This window comes from Monopterus albus, unplaced genomic scaffold (assembly GCF_001952655.1).
Source record: "Monopterus albus unplaced genomic scaffold, M_albus_1.0 scaffold67.1, whole genome shotgun sequence".
NCBI lineage: Eukaryota > Metazoa > Chordata > Actinopteri > Synbranchiformes > Synbranchidae > Monopterus > Monopterus albus.
Genome location: NW_018127947.1, coordinates 1,182,124 through 1,202,039, shown reverse-complemented (window position 1 = coordinate 1,202,039; position 19,916 = coordinate 1,182,124). Strand labels below are relative to the sequence as shown.

At 42.3% G+C, this 19,916-nt stretch overlaps 1 protein-coding gene and 1 long non-coding RNA gene across 8 annotated transcripts; one reads left to right on the top strand and one right to left on the bottom strand.

The window, feature by feature from the left end:
• The first annotated feature begins 822 nt into the window (after positions 1–822).
• Positions 823–7,158, top strand: LOC109962738 (uncharacterized). 2 transcript variants are annotated; one of them, XR_002275309.1, is made up of 5 exons: positions 823–1,192; positions 1,501–1,539; positions 4,742–4,834; positions 5,343–5,401; positions 7,072–7,158. It is a non-coding gene; the product is annotated as an uncharacterized LOC109962738 (long non-coding RNA). The 2 variants fall into 2 exon arrangements; XR_002275308.1 differs by having other exon boundaries at positions 4,742–5,401.
• Positions 5,514–19,910, bottom strand: map3k14b (mitogen-activated protein kinase kinase kinase 14b). Of its 6 annotated transcripts, none has more exons than XM_020604702.1 (18): positions 18,747–19,910; positions 17,922–18,037; positions 16,944–17,002; positions 15,781–16,051; positions 15,069–15,138; positions 13,418–14,228; positions 12,447–12,596; positions 12,186–12,315; positions 11,909–12,037; positions 10,586–10,690; positions 9,684–9,847; positions 9,411–9,561; positions 8,237–8,764; positions 7,842–7,948; positions 7,621–7,741; positions 7,438–7,538; positions 7,025–7,224; positions 5,524–5,751 (listed from the first exon to the last, which is right to left on the bottom strand). In XM_020604702.1, the coding sequence occupies exons 4-17, from the start codon at positions 16,025–16,027 to the stop codon at positions 7,060–7,062; spliced, it is 2,979 nt and encodes a 992-aa protein (XP_020460358.1). In that variant the 5' UTR covers positions 16,028–16,051; positions 16,944–17,002; positions 17,922–18,037; positions 18,747–19,910; the 3' UTR covers positions 5,524–5,751; positions 7,025–7,059. The 6 variants fall into 6 exon arrangements, with proteins under 6 accessions (XP_020460363.1, XP_020460358.1, XP_020460360.1 ...); XM_020604704.1 differs by lacking the exon at positions 5,524–5,751 and adding an exon at positions 17,661–17,786 and having other exon boundaries at positions 6,532–7,224; XM_020604703.1 differs by lacking the exons at positions 5,524–5,751; positions 18,747–19,910 and adding an exon at positions 18,208–18,738 and having other exon boundaries at positions 6,532–7,224.
• Positions 19,911–19,916: the final 6 nt, after the last annotated feature.

Below are 19,916 nucleotides of genomic sequence, written 5' to 3'. Positions count from 1 at the left end.
ACACACAGACACCTGGTGTAGATCACATTCCAGCAAGGAGGTGTGAGCTCCGGCTCACCAAATGACCAATAGGATTACAATGCATGAATTGTTGTACCTTTGTTGAGTGCAGAGCAGCCCAAGAAGATAAAATGTATTGTAAGACCTTAATTCGAGGTCAGTGGATGGAACTCCTGCGGGAGCTCTGTCTCTCTGATCCCAGCACTGTAATGCCTACCTGTGATCAGACATTCAGTAAACTTTCTGCTGATTTTAAAGAGTCCTCTCCTGTCGTCACTTCTCGTGCTTCCAACAAAAGAATTGGGTTAATTTCTAAAAAAAAAAAGGTTAGAATCTAACACTCGAATGATAGTGTTAATGGAAAAAAAGATTACTAATATATCACTAGAGTCTTTTGGGCAGCAATTGTAAGACAGCAAGTAGAGTTATTAGTTATTTGACAGATACAGGTATTTTGGATAGGATTTAGTGGTTTATGCAGTTCTAAGAACTTTTTAAATATATATATTCCTTCGGTTCTATTATCGTTCCATACTCCAGCCTAGCAGGTGGCCTAATGCACCTTAGGTTGGCCTGCAAACCGCCCATAAACACCATAAGAAGAAGAACGTCTAATTCATGTTGAATGTATTTAAATGTATAGCGCTTTTCTACGCTTTACAGCACATTCAAAGTGCTTTCACGCTACTTGGCCATTCACACTCACGCACCGGTGTTATCACCGGGAGCATCTGGGGGTTCAGTGTCTTGCTCAAGGATACTTCGACATATTGACCTTAGTCCAACTGCTAGCTTTAGTAAAATCATTCGTTTTTACAGACCTATCCTGTGTAGCTTTACTTGGGGTTTCCAGACAATATCCAGCAGTTTGCGCTGACGATGGATCTCTTCCTCGTGCTGGAGGATAATACTTTCAAAGGCCCCCACTATTTCTTCAGCGGCTGCAGTTAGGCGCTCGTTGATAAACCGTCTAAGGTCCTGAATTGAAGACATTGTTGATTTGTTACAATTAAAATATTTATCTGAAATACGACAAATATTTTCAACTAAACCCTAATCCAAATTTAAGGATAATGGCGCCTCTTTTTCTTCTTTTTTTTCTAACTTCCGCCGGGTGTCACACTGTGAAGTTCCGGTAGTGAAAATAGTCTCGTTCGAGATGAACTGTACTTCGCCTTGGACGCGGACAAGAGTAGGTGGTGGTGATACATATAAAACACAGGAACAGTTTTCAAACAGGCAAAAAGAACAAAAGGTTTTACACATTTCATGGAGTCTAAGGACTAGTACTCGATCCCATTTTCAGCTACACAGTGACTACAGAGGGAGTGCACGTGTACAGCAGTCAGGAAACGTCTAGAGATGAAAGCATATCATTATTCAAAGCACTGAATTTGTTTTCTGTTGGATGAAGGATTCAGTTGAAAGTCTCAGTTGTTTACAGATGTGCAGCATCATTACTTCATGTATTTCTCCTCATACTGTTTCATGTTCTCACAGATTTTACCTGTTGCACATACTAAAGTGGAAGATAATGAGGTAATTTTTCACTTCTATCATAAATATGACTCCTACAACTGGATATATACAAGCAGAGAAATATTACATGGGGCTGTTTTGATGTTAATTTCAGATGTAACCATTTTAAGGTTTTCTTTAATAGTTTTAGAGTCATGTCAGCCTAATATGAATGAAAACATCAGAGCATATCTAATGTTTTGTTTATATAGAAGATTGCTGAAAAAATCAACTGGACTAGGTTTCTAGGTCGAAGACGTTTCGCCTCTCATCCAAGAGGCTTCATCAGCTCTGCCTGGTGTTGAGCAAGTGATATTTATCCTATTCGGTGGTGTTTCCGTCCTTTGAGGGCCAATGATGTCCCCTAACGACTGAGTCGTTATAGCCCAGCATCGGTGAGAGGCGTTACCTGTCTTTGAACCCTCACCTGTTGGCCGACGTCTATGGTCCTGATGGGCATGTTTGGGCAGAGATCTCAAAACAGGATTGTAGACGGATTACAAGTTGTGTCTTAGTCCGCCACCCCTATTTATTGAGGGGTGTTCTATTTTTACAAAAATAGCTTCCTTAACTCCTCTCTCAAACCAGCAATGTTCTCTGGAGAGAATCTGGACTTCACTGTCCTCAAAAGAATGTCCTTTGTCCTTCAGGTGGAGGTGGACTGCTGACTCTGGTCCACTGGAGTTGGCCCTCCTGTGTTGGGCCATGCATTTGTGGAGCGGCTGTTTAGTTTCACCAATGTACAAGTTGTTACACTCCTGACTACACTTAATTGCATAGAACACATCACTCTGTTTATGTCTGGGTGTTTTGTCCTTCGGGTCACAGCCGCTTTGGCCAGTGCCAAACTCCCACCCCCGAACCTTACCCCTGAGGAAAGGAGGGCTTTAGAAGAAGTAGTTGACACAAATCAGAAAGTACCTGAGGCAAAGACAAAAGATGGAAATAGTTTTGTTGTTGTGATTTTTTCCCCCAGTTTGCTGAAGTGCTGCTTGATAAAGAGGGATGCTGTCAGGCTTTATTTCTGATTTATAAATGTAACATACAACATACACAACATGTGCAATGTATTCAAAAATACTTATCTCTTCTTGTGTTGGATGTGTGTTGTGTAGGTCACTGGGTTTAAATGTCTAGCAGTGTTTCTTGTCCACTGTACATTGACCTGCTCTGTGTGTGTACGAGTTTGTAAGGGCTTGTTATGACGGGTGGCCTTGGTGAAAGGAGCAAGATTCAATTAGCCTTCATTTACTTCCAGTATGGCAGTGATCTTTGCTCCTGGCTGCATTGAGTGCTGCTCTGATGCACTTAACAGTGTATGGGTGTGTATGCAAAGGTGAGTTGTTAACAGAAACACTAGAACCAGAAGCAAAGTCAGGCCGGGAGCCAGGTGGCTGTAGCAGACTCGTACTGACTACCTGCAGATGACACTGACCTGAGTCAGCGTTTTACTGGTGGAGCAGCAAAGTTAAATAGATTGTGGCTGGCTGGACAAATGAACACATGACACTTCTAAACAAAGGATACTGCCTGTTTTTGCCTTATTTCATTTCCTTACACAACATCATATCATTAAAGAGAGCTCAGAAAACAGTCTTACACTCAGGTGGTCTGGGGGCCCACTAACAGGCCACTTGTTCCCATGTGTAAAGCATGGCTAGCATCATCTAAAATTACCTATGTCAACACTCTACTCAGAGAAATGTAAATGTTTTTCTACAAAAAGCTAATTGTTTCAAATGTTACATATTTTCTATTACCAAGCAACATGAACAAAAGTACCACTGAGGACCAAAGGAGAGCTGTCTAATCAAAGAGTACATAGATGACATCAGATATTTCATGATACAGACACAGCTGACTCACTGACAGAAATTTTCATGTGTTCTTAAAGACTCACCTTAATATGACTTAATATGCATCATACAGTATGTCAAACAAAGATGAGATATTGAAGATATTGTACATAAAAAAATGAACTCCACACTGGAAACCATCTATGACCACAGGTGTGATTCCTTACCATTTCCTATATGTAACAGTCAGTGTGTGTCCATCAACACAGTTCAAGTGTTTCTGAGCAAGATGATGGTGACACACCTGACAGAGCGTTTGAGTCGCTCTGAAGAAAACCACTAGCTAAAACACACTCCTATGGCGAGGTGGGAGCATAAATGATATTGATACCCAGTCACATACTCAGCATAGTCCTGTGCACTGACAGAAAATTCCTCTGAGGTGGCTGCAGCTTTAAACACATCCCAGTCTGTCTGGGCGAAACAGTCCTGCAGGATGCCTTCAGTCTCTGGGGTCCAGAGTTTAATTTGTTTGGTGACAGGGTTTGTTTGTTTCAGTCTTTGTCTGTAAGCTGGATACAGGAACAAAGAAATGTGGTATGAGCATCCAAGGTGGGGGTGGGGTGCAGCCCTGTATGCACCACGTATGTTACTGTAAACATGAACCAGAGTGTTCTTGCCCCAAGTGGGAATGTTCACGTTGGTAATATTTGGGGAGTACAATCCATAGATTGCACTGGTTAAAGTCAACTGCCGCAATAAAAATAGCGTCCGGGTGCGCTGTCTCTAAAATCAACCTATATAGGTCCATATTAATATGACCTTAGTAGTTTGACTGGTGATTATTTCTCTTGATTTCCTAGCTGTGTGCACAAGAGGGCTCTAGCGCATAAGCACACAGTCATGTTTCTACTCTGTTTAAATGTTTGAGCCTAATCTTGTCATCTGTTATAGAGCTGCAACTAATTCTGTTCATTATCAATTAATATGCCAGATGTTTTCTTAATTAATAGATTAACTATGATCCAAAAATAGCTTTTTTTGATGATCAACGGTCTAAAACTGAAAGAAGCTTGTCCTTGTTTAGTTTATCATGAAAGTCCAAGAAAACCAGCACATATTAAAATATGAGAAGCTGAAACTAGAAAGATTTTCTTGGCATTTTTCTTACAAAATGAATTAATTACTCAACAAAGCAGTTTAAGTTTCTGTCAATCCTCATATACAATCTCTCACTGGGTAAAGTACAGGAATGAGGCCAACAGGAGCTGCCTTTGTGACAGTGACTTTATTCGGTTTCAGAACTATAGCTTAATGCAACACAAAAGGATACAAAATGACCACAAAGACATACAAAACAAACACCAAAAAAAGACACAACAGATCCCTTAATCTCATGCTTTCTTTTTTCTTTCTCTCACATGCAGACAGACGTATCCTCAAGTCACCATAATAAATAATACATTTTGTTTTGCATTAACTGGGTGCCTGAGGTGCCGTGGCACAAGAACAGCTGTAGGGTGAGTCACATTCACATCTCCTGTTCCCATCAGCTTACAGCTTAATAGATACAGCCTCTTTAAATTAATGTAACAAACAGATGAATGAGTGAACATACTGATTTTTTCTTCAGTCCAGTTCAGGCTCACTAGGGCAGCTCTGCTCTTTATTTACCTGCAGTCATGATGAATCTTAGTGTCAAAGCTCCACTGATGACGGCTTTTTATAGTCATCATCACAGGCTTAGCTCTGAGTTAACTGAAGCTTTAATGATGTCTGAAAACACTGGGAAGGGTGTCAAATCAATCTGAGCACAACAATTCTTTAATGTTTTTATTTCCACAGTAAGTAAGGCTGCACAAAGTTTAGTTAATAATAATATTAAGACATACTGTGTGCTTTTTTTCTATATGTGTACATGAAGCCACAACTAACTGTTACTGCTTTGGTGTCTGCTGTATACGTGGCTGTAGCATAACTGATCTAGTCGTTTCATACCAGTCACTGCTTCTCTTTTTTTGGATCAAGAGAAGTCCATCATGTGAATGTCTCTCCGTGACTGGACTGAAAACAAGACTGGGATTCATGTGAGTAACACAGGCTCTGTTACAATAACAATTATTTACATAATCACTTAAATCACTGATTTATTTTAAAGATCAACACTTGTATCATGCAATATATAATATGTCATATTTGGCATATAAGGACATCAAACGGTGTTAGTGGTGGAATCAATTATAAAACCAGACGAACTGATTGAACGAAAAGGTTTTTACTTGTGATAACTAGGCAACCAATACACAGTCCAGGTATAACAATCAGGTCGAATAGACAGTCCAGGGTCAGTGCCGGTAAACAGGTGTAGCCAGGGGATTCAAAACTCAAGAGGTCCAGGGGAAGCTCAGAAGGTCGGTACACTGCAGGCAATCAGACACTGGAAGGACATAGGCAATAAACGGTGGTCAAAACAAACAATCCAAGGTCAGAAACAGAGTCAGGCAAGGTATGGATGCTGGAGAGTCAGAGCTAGAGTCTAGAACAATCTGGCAGGGATAGGAGGGTGAAGGCTACTTATATTACGGTGTGAACAGGTTCAAACCATCAGGAGCAGGTGAAACTAATGTAAGTGATTAGTGAACGTAAAGTGACCGAAACAGAGGTGAAAAACAAAAAGAGGAAGTAACGTAAAAATAAAAGCCTGACAGGAAGCAACGGAACCAAATCGTGACAATATTATATGGTCTGTATATTAACTAATGAGCCAGAGCCAGGGATTGTGGGAGGGAAGGTAATGATGGGAATGACTCCCAGTCCTTGTAAAACTGAGACCAGAACTGCGGTAGATAATGCAGCAGTTGCCGGTCCTCCTACTGTTGCCCCCATGATCTCTTTGTGCAGGTGAATGCGTTTTTCCTGCTCTCACTTCCAATCCAACTAGTTTCTAGCTCAGCCACGGTCCTTTGCTCTGATCTGAGTGTACTGACAGCATTAGTTATTTTTGCTATTCAGCAGCTTTTCCTCTGTTCGTGATCCCTGAATTTAAACCACCAAACAAATCAGCTTTTCTTTTCTCTGCCTCTCCAAGTGTCTCAGTTTCACACTCACTGGAACAGCGTTTCTTCTTTAGCGTTGCTTTCATTGCCTTGCCTCGTACCGTACGGTTCAGAACCCGTCTCCGTATGCAGATGGCTGATTAAAGGCATGTCTACAACTATTTGTGGCTAAAGGTGGGAGTGGAAAAGAAGCTTGTGCACCGAGTTGTTTAGTGTAAAGCAGAACCAGGCATAAGTGCGGCTTTATTAAACTACGTGCACGCTCAGTTCTCTCTTAGTGTGTACACAGTCTTCGTCATGACTCTACACAGAGTTTTATATGTCTGGCCCTTGGACCAAAATCCATTTAGAAACTATATTGACAACTGCAGATTTGATTGATCATTAATGATCTGATTTGATATACATTTCTGTTGTTGTGGTTAAAAGGTATATCAAAACTTACAAAGCTATACAAATAAATAAAACAATTAATTACAGCTTATGAACCCTGTATAAATGATGCCTTATTAGAAACCTTTAGCAGGATGTAATACACTGAGTGCTACTAGAAACTTGGCCAATAAACGTGATTGTGTGAAGTCCATCTTTAAAGTGACATAAGCTACTATAACATCACATTTCTCCCCAAAATAGAAGCTCTTCAGCAGCTACCTGTGCATGTTCATCTAATAAGAAAACTGTCCATTTCATTCTTGAAGCTCCAGCTGGCCATCTCTGACCCTCCACCTCCAGCGCTGACATCTGTCTGGAGCGAGAACACAGCGCAGCCACAGGCAGGACTCCTGGATCTCTTGCTCAAAGGACACCGGCTTCCTATCCAGGGTTTCCAAAGTGAACGCTTTCCCCGAGATCTGAAAGGGACACGAGATGCTGTTGACCTGGAAGATTCAGAAGTCAAACTGCTTTTCAATAGACACATTGAATTGTTAAAAGCTTTTCATATGGAGTAGACATGATCGGTGTGCGATGTGGGCAGACACAGTAATTTGGGAGTGTGTGAGTGCTTAGGACACCCGAAAACCTTCCCAAACAAGTTGTTTTGACATCATTGATCTGAGTCTCACCTGATCACTAATTCCCACGGCAACATGGCCCACTTTGACCTGCCGACGCTCACGGATCCTCAGACACTCGCCCTGGAAGTTCTCTATCCAGATCTCAACACCTGTGAGCATCAGAGCAGCAAGTAACAATGAGAACAGTAGTCAACTAATGTTTAATTCAGTGCCAAGTCCCTGCCATCTCACCTTCAGAGCGGTATGATGAAGGCTGATTTGCTGAGGCCAGCCACTCCAAGTGTCTGTCTGTGTGACTGTGGCAGGAGGAAAACACTCCAGAGCTCAGGTCGTCAGACGAATGATCAGAGTCCTAGAAAATGTTAAGAAATTTTAGTTTTAAGGTATTTGATTTTTGTAAGACTGGTTCCACCCACGTCTTTGTGTCTGAATCCACAGATCTATGTACACACCGCCTCTGAGGCATCTATCTGGGATGTATCCGAGCTGCTGAAACAGGATGGGGGATCATCTCGAGGCTCAGGGGAGGGGGTCTGGATCGTGGTGCCTCTAGGTACAGCTAGTGATGACAAAGTACTTCAGTCAGCACGAAAACAGTAGCGATTTTAGTTGTTGTCCATTTCCACTGAAGGACTACATGAGCTGTGAGGACTGTATTAAGATAGACCTGAAAAAGTCCAAACCTATCCTTTAAAGTGTTTCTTTACATGTGTAACAGAGAGGAAAAGCTCTCTTTAATCAAACCAGAGTTCACTTCATGACAAAGCAGTACATTATATACAAGTGAATTTAGACGTGTCTGCAGTCAGCAGATTAGTAAACCCCGCTGAGCCGTGCTCTGACTCACCATCTCTGAGGTATTTGAGCTCTGGTTCTGATCCCCATGAATTGTGATTGGTCTGCTGGCCTTTTAGCAGTAAAGGGAAATGACTTTGGAGGGCACGGAGATAGTCTGTGGACACGGAGGAGTCCCACTCCTCCTCCTCCTCTTCTTCATCTCCCTCCTCTTCCCAGTCCCCTTCATAGTCCCTGTCAGTTTTCAGCCGTCTCTCCTCAATAAATTCCTCCTCTCCCATGTATATATCAACCTCTGAGTCAGACCCAGTGCTCCAGTCTTTTTCATCTGCAGTGTAATCAACCCGCAGTGATTTTGGCTGGGAGTCCTGCTCGGTCTCCACTTCAGAGTCTGGTTCTGATTCTCTGTCCTCGTCTACTGCTGTAGTCCTCCAGGGGCTCACCCAGTACATTGCAGCTGCTGATGGTTTTTCTGGGGAGAGCCCAGAGGAAAAGGAGGAGGGAGTGTCTTCACCGTGGCTCTTGCCACGATACATCTTCTCACAGGCAATTTTGACAGACCAGGGACTCAGACCTCCAACTGTGGAGCAAACATTCACTTGAATGATGCAGATAGCAGTTAGGTTGAAGTCAAAGGATTTTGACTGAAACACAAGTTTTCTATGTGGAAAACAGGCAATTCTGTTTCTTTAGATAATTGTGTCTCTTCATTGGCCAAAACTACGTTTGGAGTGCATCAGGAATCAATCCTGGGTCCTATTTTAATTTACCTTTACCTTGCTCCAGCTTAGTGATAATATTTACAGCATCTCTTTTCTGTTAACATTCAGATAGAAGGATCTGCCTGAGAGGATCCACCGTAGCTGAGTCTGCCCTCTTTTAAATCACCTCTCTAATCACACATTTGTCATTTAGGTAACACTGATTTTAGTTAATTCAACTTCCTCTTATTTTAACAATTTTTTAGTCATTTAAACTACTGTTTTTTGAGCCTGTACTATCTTGATTTTATTCTTTCCAAACTTGCATTCATTGCACTGTTGTTGTTGCCTGTTCTGAGTTTGTTGTTAATTCTTTGTATATATTTTTTATGTAAAGCACTTCATAGTATTCCTGTATTGCTTGGTATTGTTGTTTGTGTGCTTTGTTTAACATAGAGCACTATAAATAAATTATTAAGATTTTTAAAAAATGAATGATCATTTGTGAGTGTATCGTGCATTGACCTGCTCTGAGGGCCTTGGTGGTTTTCCTCCTGAGCTCCCTTGCGGATGCTCGTCTTTCAGGGTCCTTCTGGAGTCCAGCTCTGAACACTTTGGCTGTGAAATTGTTACAGTTGGAGGGCACCTCCCATAGAGGTGGGGGCTCGTTGACAATCTGATAAACAGAAGCAAAGCCAGAAAACCTCAGTGTAGTTTTGCCCAGTTCAGGGTGGATGATTCCAATTTTGCAAGAACAACAAAGAGACATTCAGACTAAGATAAAGTAAAGTCTCTCACCTGGAGACACAGCGGATGGGAATAGTAGCGTATCCATGGGTGGCAGCCGTTGAGCATGTGCAGCAGCATACAACAGCTGCTCCACATATCTGCCTTGGCACAGAGCCGATCCCCTCGTGCCACCTCAGGGGCCATGTGCGTCTCTGTGCCGGGGAAGGCAGCGCCTGCATCGATAAGCACCCTCAGGGGCCATGTGCGTCTCTGTGCCAGGGAAGGCAGCACCTGCATCGATAAGCACTACAGTAAGTTAACTGCAGTTTCTCCATCTCTGTTTCCATGTGATCATATTCCCGTTGGTCTTATTTAAAATGCGTCTAAAGACTAAACAACATTCTTCCTCATACACTGAACAGTTGAATTCATCAACAATAAAATTCACTATTGCTCAGTTCAGTACACTCAGATTTAGACTCTGTTTGCTATGACCAGCAGCTTACAGTGTCTAACGCTGGTTAAATTAGCAAACCTGGGGTTTCTGAGTCACTTTGCTGGCTCCACTTGTGGTTCTTTGTATTTTACGACTGTATGCCCGCAGCCATAGTAAATGTAAATGCTGACATCATTTCTTGTGCTCCATCAGTATTCATATTTAACTTTATGTAATTGTCTTGGACCAGCTACAAAACAGGATAATACAACAGCCACCATCCAGACTGACCCTTAGGGGAAGAGCCAGGTGGTAAATATTACCTTTTCAATTTACAACAGCTTTTTTCTATTGGTAACAAAAGGAAGATTATAGTGAAATGTGATCAGTGTTACATTTATAAAGGACGTAAATGACTTTTTCTCTTGTTTTGTATTTATTTAAAATTGATTTGTATAACCAAGCTCTGCCATGTGCTCAAAAGTGAACATAAGTTCTGTTGCAGTGTATTTTTGTCTTTTCAGGATCAACTCACCCCTGAATGCTTTGGTGGTCCATCCGCTGTCATCTAATGTCTCTGAGAGACCGAAGTCACAGAGGAACGTGTCTCTGCAGTTTGCAGACAGCAGCACATTGTCAACTGGAATCAAAGCAACACACTGGATTCAGAGAGACAGCTTGTTCTCACTTGGTGCTCATTATGAAACAGGTGACTGAGAAACCAGGAGACTGTCAGAGGCCGTCAGTGATGGGTACACAGAGGCCTCTGCAGCCTCACTGGTCCAGCTGGTAACATAAGGTAGCACCTCCAGAGATGAAGCACATCTCTTCATGAACATCAAATAAGAGTGAACCTGCTCCCAGGTTCTGCTGCTCAGAACACAGAGGGCAGTGGTGGGGGCTAGACTCCTACTCAGTCCTCTCTACAGGGATTACTGAGGGTTTAGGGATGAGTTGTCACTTTCAGAACAGATACCATCAGTGGAGATGCTAGCTGACTGTAGGACCAGCAGCTAAAGGCTTTATCTCTTCCTGTAAGTGTTGCTGATAAGGACCAGCAGCTAAAGGCTTTATCTCTCCCTGTAAGTGTTGCTGATAGTAAAGCTACTGTCTTTGCAGCCAGAGATGGGACACTGTGGGGTCTCCCAACAAACTATACAAGATAAACCTGAATCAAAATGTGCAGTCAGTTGCATGCAGGCCTACAGAGTCTATATGAAATAGGAATAACAAAATCAGTGAATCATTAGTGAAAATACAAAAGGTTTGTCTTAAGTGATACAGAGCAGTGCTGTTTAACAGTATTATCTGCATCTACACATAATGGGTGGGCTACTGTAAACTAGTGACGGAAACACTATTAACATTCAATAAGTAAAAAACACATGACAAGTAAAAGTACAGAAGTAAAATCAGCATGGCACAATTACTGTAAGGAGCAAAGTGCTGTTGTGGCCCTTTCAGTGTGATCATTGCATTAACAGGTAAACAGCAATTTTTTAGGCTGCTCAGTAGTAAGGATAAGGATAAGGATAAGGATAATCACCTTTATTGGCCAAGTATGTTACACACAAGGAATTTGTTTCTGGTACAGAACCGTAATAATAACACCTCATCATAGTTTGTAAATTGACCACATAGTATTTAACATCTTGGCCTGCAAAATAACCCGTAGGTGTCAGATAAATACAGTGATGCAGCGTTAGAGGAAGTATTCATAGACATGATAATACATCAATATAAAAATACTTCATTACTGGTAAAAGGCCTCTATTGGTGCTGCTGAACACTATTGGCTACTGGCAAACATCTCTCAGCTCAGACTTAAAATATTAACACATTTAAAACATGAACACACCTTTGACATCCAAGTGAAGGACCTTCCTGCGGTGCAGGTGTTCTAGTGCCCCCAGCAACTGATGAAGGTAGTGCAGGGCCAAATCCTCAGGTAGGCAGGTCATCTCTTTTAGGAGCTGGGCCAAACAAGCTGTGCAGGTGTGGAAAGTCTGGTTACATGACACTACTCAGACTCTTCTTGTTTTACATTGCAGTTTTCCAGTTTATTGGCTGCATTGCATTATTATTATCAAAGAGTTTTGGTTTTACTGATTATTTTCATACAGAAGAAAGTTTACCTGGCTTTAAGTCCATGAAGAGAATGACGCTGAGCCCCTCTCTCACAGCCCCTAAAAGCTCCACAACTCGAGGAGAGTTGAGAGCGCTCCACGTGCTCACCTCCTCACTGCTGAAATGACTCAGTGGAATCTGAGACAAGTGGACGACAGGAGCTAAATAACATCAAATAACTCTCAACTTAATCATCATTTCAGCCTTCATGAGCAGGAGAGTGCTATTTCAAAAGTTTGGGGTTGTGCATAACTGGAATAATGACTCACTTTTTCTTGGCTTACCCTCTTGGCAGCACACTTGAATCCTGTCCTTTTGTCCTGAACACAGAATACATCACCGTAAGAGCCGTTCTGGATGTGGTGGAGAACGCAGTATTCCTCCCCCTCCCTGTACTGAGAACTGTGGGGCTGGAGTTGCTTATGGGCACAAAAGTACATGAATGCATAAATGAAAAGCAGGCAGAAGAAAAAATGCAGAGCAGATTGTTAATCCACATAGTGACGTCTGGGCAGAATGGTTCTTTAGTCTAGTGCTAACATTCCTGTACTAATCAAAACTGCACAAATACAATTGATCAAATGTCTATATGTAATGTGTAATAGTGACAAACACACAGAATTATCACCCAAATTTGCAGATCAGAGAATTTAGCATGTTTAAGCTCTTTGTTTTGGTTTTAAACGCCGGTGCATGGCAGCTTGTCGTCATCAGTGTGTGAATGTTGTGTGTGAATGGGTGAATGGTGTATCATCTCTGTAAAGCGCTTTGGCCAGTGCAACACACTGTGAGAAAGCGCTATATAAAATACAGTCCATCCTTGTCTTAGTGACACAACTAGAGATGAGCTGGTGAAAACAGTGCAGCGTTTAGAGGATTAAGAGCCAGACATGTTTGTCAGGAGATCAGAAACAGGGTGAAAAGACAGCTGGACTAACATTAATCATTCAGAGTCAGGTCACCTAAATGTATAAAAAAGCAGCTGTTTGCTAACAACATATTAAGTTTAAGACAATATCTCAGCTCCTGCTGCTTCAATTTTCATTGCTTTCTTATTTTAATTAGTTTCTAGTTTCTTACTCTCACCTCAGCTGTGACGTCCCTGATTGTGGCATTGTTCCAAGTACTTGTTTGTTTGAACGTTTCATTCAAAAGGAGCAGAGCTTGGTGTTCAGGATATGTGGTGAATATAGTGTCAGTTATCAGTATAACTAAACTACTCGAGATATGAATGTCTTACATGATGAAATACGAGACCTTCGTTGACGGGTTTTGTGGTTTTCCACTCATTTAGAGTCTGTAGTAATAAATCTTTGAAGAAAAATGAAATCAACAGCTTCGGCATCCGCATCACTCTGCCTCTTAGTTCACCCAGGACGGTGTCATCAAAACACTGGGATGCATTCACAGCGCTGGGGGTGTCGGTGGAGGAGTCTGAAGGTCCCAGCACGCTTTGCACACAGTCAGAATCCCACTCAGCATGAGAGGATGAGGAGTTAAAGCCAGTCAAATGCATCAGGTCAAAGGCTGGATTTGGCACGCTGGCTTCAGCTTCAAAGCTATCTGGTACTTGGATGTCGCCATCAATGCAGCAAGACGAGTCTGACTCACTGTCATGAGTGCAAAGAGATTCAGATTGCTGCTCAGAGTCTGAGCCTTCTCTGTCACTAGTGCTGGGTGTGTGGTCTGTGTCTGTTGATCTGTGTTGGTCCTCTGATGCAGATGCAGCCTTGACTCCTCTGGCACAGCCTCGCGCACCTGCACAGCTGCAGCCTCCCTGGCTGCAGGGGGTCGAGATCGAGTCAGTGAACTGAGGAGGCGGCGGGATGATCTTGGAGGGTGATGTCGTCTCTCTATCTGCAGATTTCAGCCAATCGATCTCCTGCACCCACAGACCCTGGATGACTGGGGGCTCTTCGCCTTCCTCCTGGCTCCCTCTTGTTCTGCGTTTCCTGCGCTGTTTCCTCTGGAGGTGGTAGCGCGGGAGTTTGGTGGCCTCGTCAAAGTCGTCCTCTGTGTCACTCATGAGGACAGCTTCCTTTCCAAGACACCTGCAAATGAGAGGACACACAGAACAAAGACTTCAGTTTTACATACAGTATTTAATCCTTTTTTTTAAATTACTTTAAGCCAATACTGTATGTGTGGAAGTATTTTTGTATTTATAGATCTGATTTTGTAAAAAATGCTGCAGTCTGTGCTGCTAACAGCCCGTTCATTCTCTCTCAGATTTGTTAGAGCAGAGACAGATATACACTCAGTTGTCAGTTTATTAGGAACAACTAACTCAAACTGAGTCTGTGTAACTCAGCAGTCCTGCAGTAAATTGTCCTTCATGTGTTCAAACTGTTTCACAGATGTGCTGATTCAGCTGGATGATCACTGTGGAGACTAGTGCTGTTGAACTGCACTGCCTTCTACTGAGAGATGCATAATTACTTAACCTATCCTCACAAGATAGAAATGGATTTATTGCAGGACTGCTGTATTAGAATGCATTAGTTGGGTGTACATAATAAATTGTCACCTGTGTGTCTGGCTGAAGTGCTGCCTGCCATGGAGTTTTTTCCTTACATCAACAACAAAAGGTACCTGCTTTCAAATGACTGTGTTGCTGCAGTGAATGCACACTGTTTGACAAAGGTTTGTGTGCTTCTCATGGTTCAAGGATATTTTAGACAATAGTTCTTCCACCTTCATGCCAGCAGTTTGTCCTTTTCTTACTTAGACATGATAATAATTCCCAATAAATCCATCAGCCAGGTTCTACAGTGTGGTGGAAAAACTTCCCAGTGGAGCGGGGGCTGTTAGAGCAGCAGGTTAAGGGCTATGGAATGATTAGCTCCTACAAATGAGTGTGATTTTTTTGTGGATTCCATTTTGTGCAGTACCTGTGCTTCTTGAGCAGCTGGGAATAGGGGCTCTGTGTGTTAGTAGGGCTGAACTCCTGGAGGTCTTCTCCTGGGACAGAGAGATGTCCACAATCAGAATATACAGAAATACGAGTATAATACAATGCACTATGTGTAACTACTGAGAGCTGTTTCATGCAGGGTGGCTCTACTGAGGTCACTGTTTTGTGAAACCCAGAAACCCCAAATGTGCTTTGTAGAGAACTGTGACCAGAAGTCTGGTCCTTCCAGAGTGTTTAGAAACTTTTATATAGTAGGGCGGCTTCACCTTTGTTTTAAAAAGTAAAATTGGTGCATTTTAGGTTAATAGCACATTGTATGTCATGTGTTGGCAAAACAGCTCGCTGTTGCTTGGCAAGAATATATTATTTCAGCAATAACAATTTCTAGAAGCCAGTAAACAGTCTTGTTTTTAGTTTGGCCACTATGCCTCTTTGAGCTGATTTAACTAGTTTTGGTTGGATCTCACTGTCTGGAGGTTTACAGTTTTGTTATCAGTAGAACAATTCTTAAGTTGAAGTGAAAATCTATAAATATTTTGAAATTGGAAATAATATATTTTCCCATGTGGCAGCAAATAATCTTTTTTCAGCATATGTCGCAGCCCTGGAAACCAAACCCTGTTTGCCCATTGCTAAAGTTGCTCACAGCTACAAGACCCCCAGCCTGGGTGCAGTCGCTCTGATCTTACTCTCAGCCTGCGCTACTATGGACACACAGGGATTCTCCTTAGACACTTCATGCTCCTCCGTGACCACGTGTTTGGCGGTGCCATGCTGCATCACCCGACTCAGATGGGAGGCCATGGCTTGAACCAGTGACTCCTTTTCCTCCTCGCACTCTTGGCTGTCATCCTCTTTACCAAGAAACAAGAGTTCAGATGCTCCAGTCACGATGATGAACTGTGTGTTGGAGTGGAACATCTGGGGTATGGCCATCTCTCCGTCGCTGTTGGTTTGTATCTGCAGAAGTGAAAGTATATTGTTGGACAAAAGTAATGTGAGACATAATCAGCTTCATTAGTAATTTTAGAAACAATATGGTGTCACTTCAGAACAGAACACTGCTGACCTCTCTAGTTCAAAGTCTCACACCTGTAACCACAGCCGACACTGACATCAATGTGCACTGGAGTGCGCGTGTACATCACCACAGCAAGGTAAGGAGTTAAACCACTTGAGGTCAGCAAAGGCAACAGTTTCAGCACTAATGAGGATGGAAAGCTTAGGGAAAAACCACATCCTTTTTTATGTGCAATACAAAGACCTGATAGAACGGACATATTTGTAACTGGCCAGCATTTAACTGTGATGGTATTTGCCGTGCCAGGGCGGGAATGAGCAGACACCAGTAGTGAGCCTGGCAAGGTGAGTATAAATAGCAGGCAGAGCTTTGGCACGCAGAGAAGTAGCTGCATGCTTTCCACTGGGCCAGCCAGCTGTCAGAGTCTCTCTTCCTTAGCCTCTCGCCATGTCGACAGCGAATACTGGGGGATCAAAACACACACACTTCACACACACTTGTCCTGAAGTCTTCATACAGAGCCTTCAAGGGTGCACGAGTAACACAAATTAGAACTACTCTGTAATGTTAAGGTTTATAGATCTGACCTGGATGCTCCCAAAGCAAAGAACTATTGGGAACACTAACTTAAACTTCCTGGAATTCAGGTAGCACCATGATTAAGACAACCAGTCTTCCAGGATATGGAGGTCTACATCCCCACTGACCACTCTTCCCACGCTCCACCACAGCTACACTGCTTATTTCCCAAAACCCACTTCCCTCTTTCCTCTGTGACCTATGGGACAAAGTGTGAACCACCTGAAACTCTGCACCAACAGAGCACGTTACCTCAGAAGGACAGTTAGGTGGTCGTCTCCTGCCTCAGGTCCAGGTCAAGTCCAGTGATCCTGTTGAACAAGAGAAGAAACGTGTCTGTTCCTGACTCTCTTTCTGCCTATTTGTCCGGTGTCGTGTGTTTATTAATGCTCGAGTGTAACCTACCGGCTTTCTGCCCCCACAGACTGCTGATTGGTTGGCCGTGTGTGAGAATTATGGCTCTTACACCTCAGTCACCCACCCTCCTCCACCCACCACCCACACACAGATACCAACCTCCAAAGACTCTGGATGGATACTGTGAATGCCCTCAGTGACACTTGGATCTTTTAGGTCATGAATTGTTTCCTTTACTGCAAGTTCAGAACTGTGCTAAACAGCAATGTTATGAAGTTATGCAGTAATTATGGTTCCAGCCAGTAATGGAAGATGTATTCACATCCTTTACTTAAGTAAAAGTATCACTGCATTAATACAAAATGTATTAAAAAAGGTTAAATCCCCCTTGTATTATTCATAAACTGTATATAACATCAAATAAAAAGTGTAAAACACACTGATGTAGTTGTAAGAAGATGTGTTCATAACTACATCTGTTAATAGCTCCTCCTGTGGAGGCTGCTATATAAACAGATAATGAATGACAATGTAGTAAAACACAGCTGAAAAAATTCTGAATTTTTGGCAAGAGAAGTTATAACATTAGTAATCGTCCTTATAGCTGCTTACATCTACATTACTGTGTTTCAGTTCTTAAAGGTTTGTTTGTTTTGCTGTTGGTTCTCCATCAGTGCAGCTTCCTCTTCACAAACACATTTGCTGTCCCAAATAGAGGTGACTGGAATCTGTTCATTCCTGTGGGAATTAGCAAAATACCAGAGGAAGGAGTGTGAGCATTGTGTAATTTGGGTGGGGGTCCCTCTCTCCCTGGCAACATCTGAATGGGATCAGTGGCTGACCAATAGTGAGGGTGAGAGGGAGTTTGCTCACATGTCAAAGGGCTTTGGTGGCTTCAGTTCTCTGCTGTTGGTGGGCCAAGGCGACTATACATAGAACTGAACAGGCTCTTCAGCGTTGTTTGGGCTTTATCAGGTCTCATTCACTTACTGAAACAAATAAATTAAGAAACCAGTGCTGGTGAGAATCTCTGAAAACTTTAACAAGTATAAATCAACAATAAAAGTAAACATTTGGAGAAATACTGTTTCCACTATATGCGTTTCAAGATCAATACGATAATCAATAAACCCATAAAGTAATTATTACAAGTTAGTACCGATGTAGAGTAGGAAGCAAGTGCTACACTATGTATTGGAACTCGCATCCAATTTCCAGGTGCGTTATTAAAACATGGAGCGTCTGTACCACTACTAGGAGGTGGTTAGCATAGCTTAGCATGAAGACCGGAAACAGGAAGCTGCTAGCCTGGAAGTTGTATGTAATTCCTTGTAAACCCATAAAGTGCCATCTTTACATTTCTATTTCTGTGCAGAGTAACAAACACAAACATGTTAATTAGTGCGTTTCGAGGTGCGGGTGTGTGGAGGTTGTTGCCTCTGAACAGTCAGGTTAGCTACCTCGTTACAGGCAGCTAACCTGACCGTGTATCAAGCTGGTGGCAGATTTAGAACTTGGAAAAATCTTTTATCACTTTTAAGTCTTTGAGTCATGTTGGGGTTTTTTTTTTGGTAATACTCTTCCTGTTCAATTCAGGAGAAGATTTACTGTATACTGCTCTCATATCTGACAATTATGGCTAATCACTCAGCCAGGTGATTAGCTTAGCTTAGGAGGAGGAAACAACCACCCTCCTACCTGTGGATGGAATACTGGACAAGCCTACAAGGTACAGGCCCATGGGAGCGGGAGCCATGTGTGTTTTCAGCCACCAGAGGGCAGACGATGAACTAAAGCTGCTCCATCAGCCGGCAGTGCTGCTCTGCCAAGCTGACAGTAAATGGGACAACCCCCGCCCCCCGGCTCGTGTTTACTGGGGTCGTCATAACAACTTTCTGATGCCGGGAGCAGGGATGCAGTAAGAGGATATGGAGGCAAAAGGCCAGAGGAAGTGTGTGGGCCTGTGTGAGTGCCTGCACATCCTGTCATCCGATAAACTGGAGGATGACCTCAGTGAATGTAATTTAACACATCAACCAAACTGATGGTTTCAAAACCTTTATTTCACTCGTGAGTCTCTACCCTAACCCTCCATCCTTAAGGTGAGCTCTTCCTTTAAAGACAAGAATCTAAAAGTAGCAACATGTTGACTGTGATGAAATGTTTTGACACATTTTGAAATAATTTGTCTAATCTTAACTCATAAGAATCTAGATTTAATAAAACTGCAAATACCTCAAGACCTATAAAGTTCTTCAAAAACTCCACAGTGGGGGAAAAATAAAAACCAACTACTACTCCGAGAGCAGTATTTCTACAATATTAAATGCAGAGTCTCCTAAGAAGCTAAAAGTCATAAAACAAAGATTCAATGAAAACAAACAAATCTGCTGCAGTGAAAATCCCTGGGACTGCTGCAAACATCAGACCCACAGGTTCATCTGTGTGCAGGTTAGGTACCAGTATACATTTACACTATATGTCCTGCATTTACATGTATGTTTCAGTCAATGTGCTTCCTCTGCATGAATTTTCAGTTTCATGCTCAGTTACATTTAAATAAATCTAGCACATAGATGTGGTTATTATGATGATACCATAACAAAATCTAAAATGATGGGGAAAAAAAAGCCAAGTAAAACTCGGCTGTACTGCTCATGTGTTTACTACAAGGTCTCTGCCTTCTTTATGAGTGATGTTCTATTAAGTGTCTTTTTATATATTACACAAAAATACATTTTTTATAATCCAATCCAAAAAAACATGCAGAGGAGGTAAAAGTACATTTCCTACAGGTTTTTCCTTCAGGCTCCATCTGGTGCCCACGACCTCCACCAGCCCAGTGGGGCAGCCGGGATGTAGCAGCTG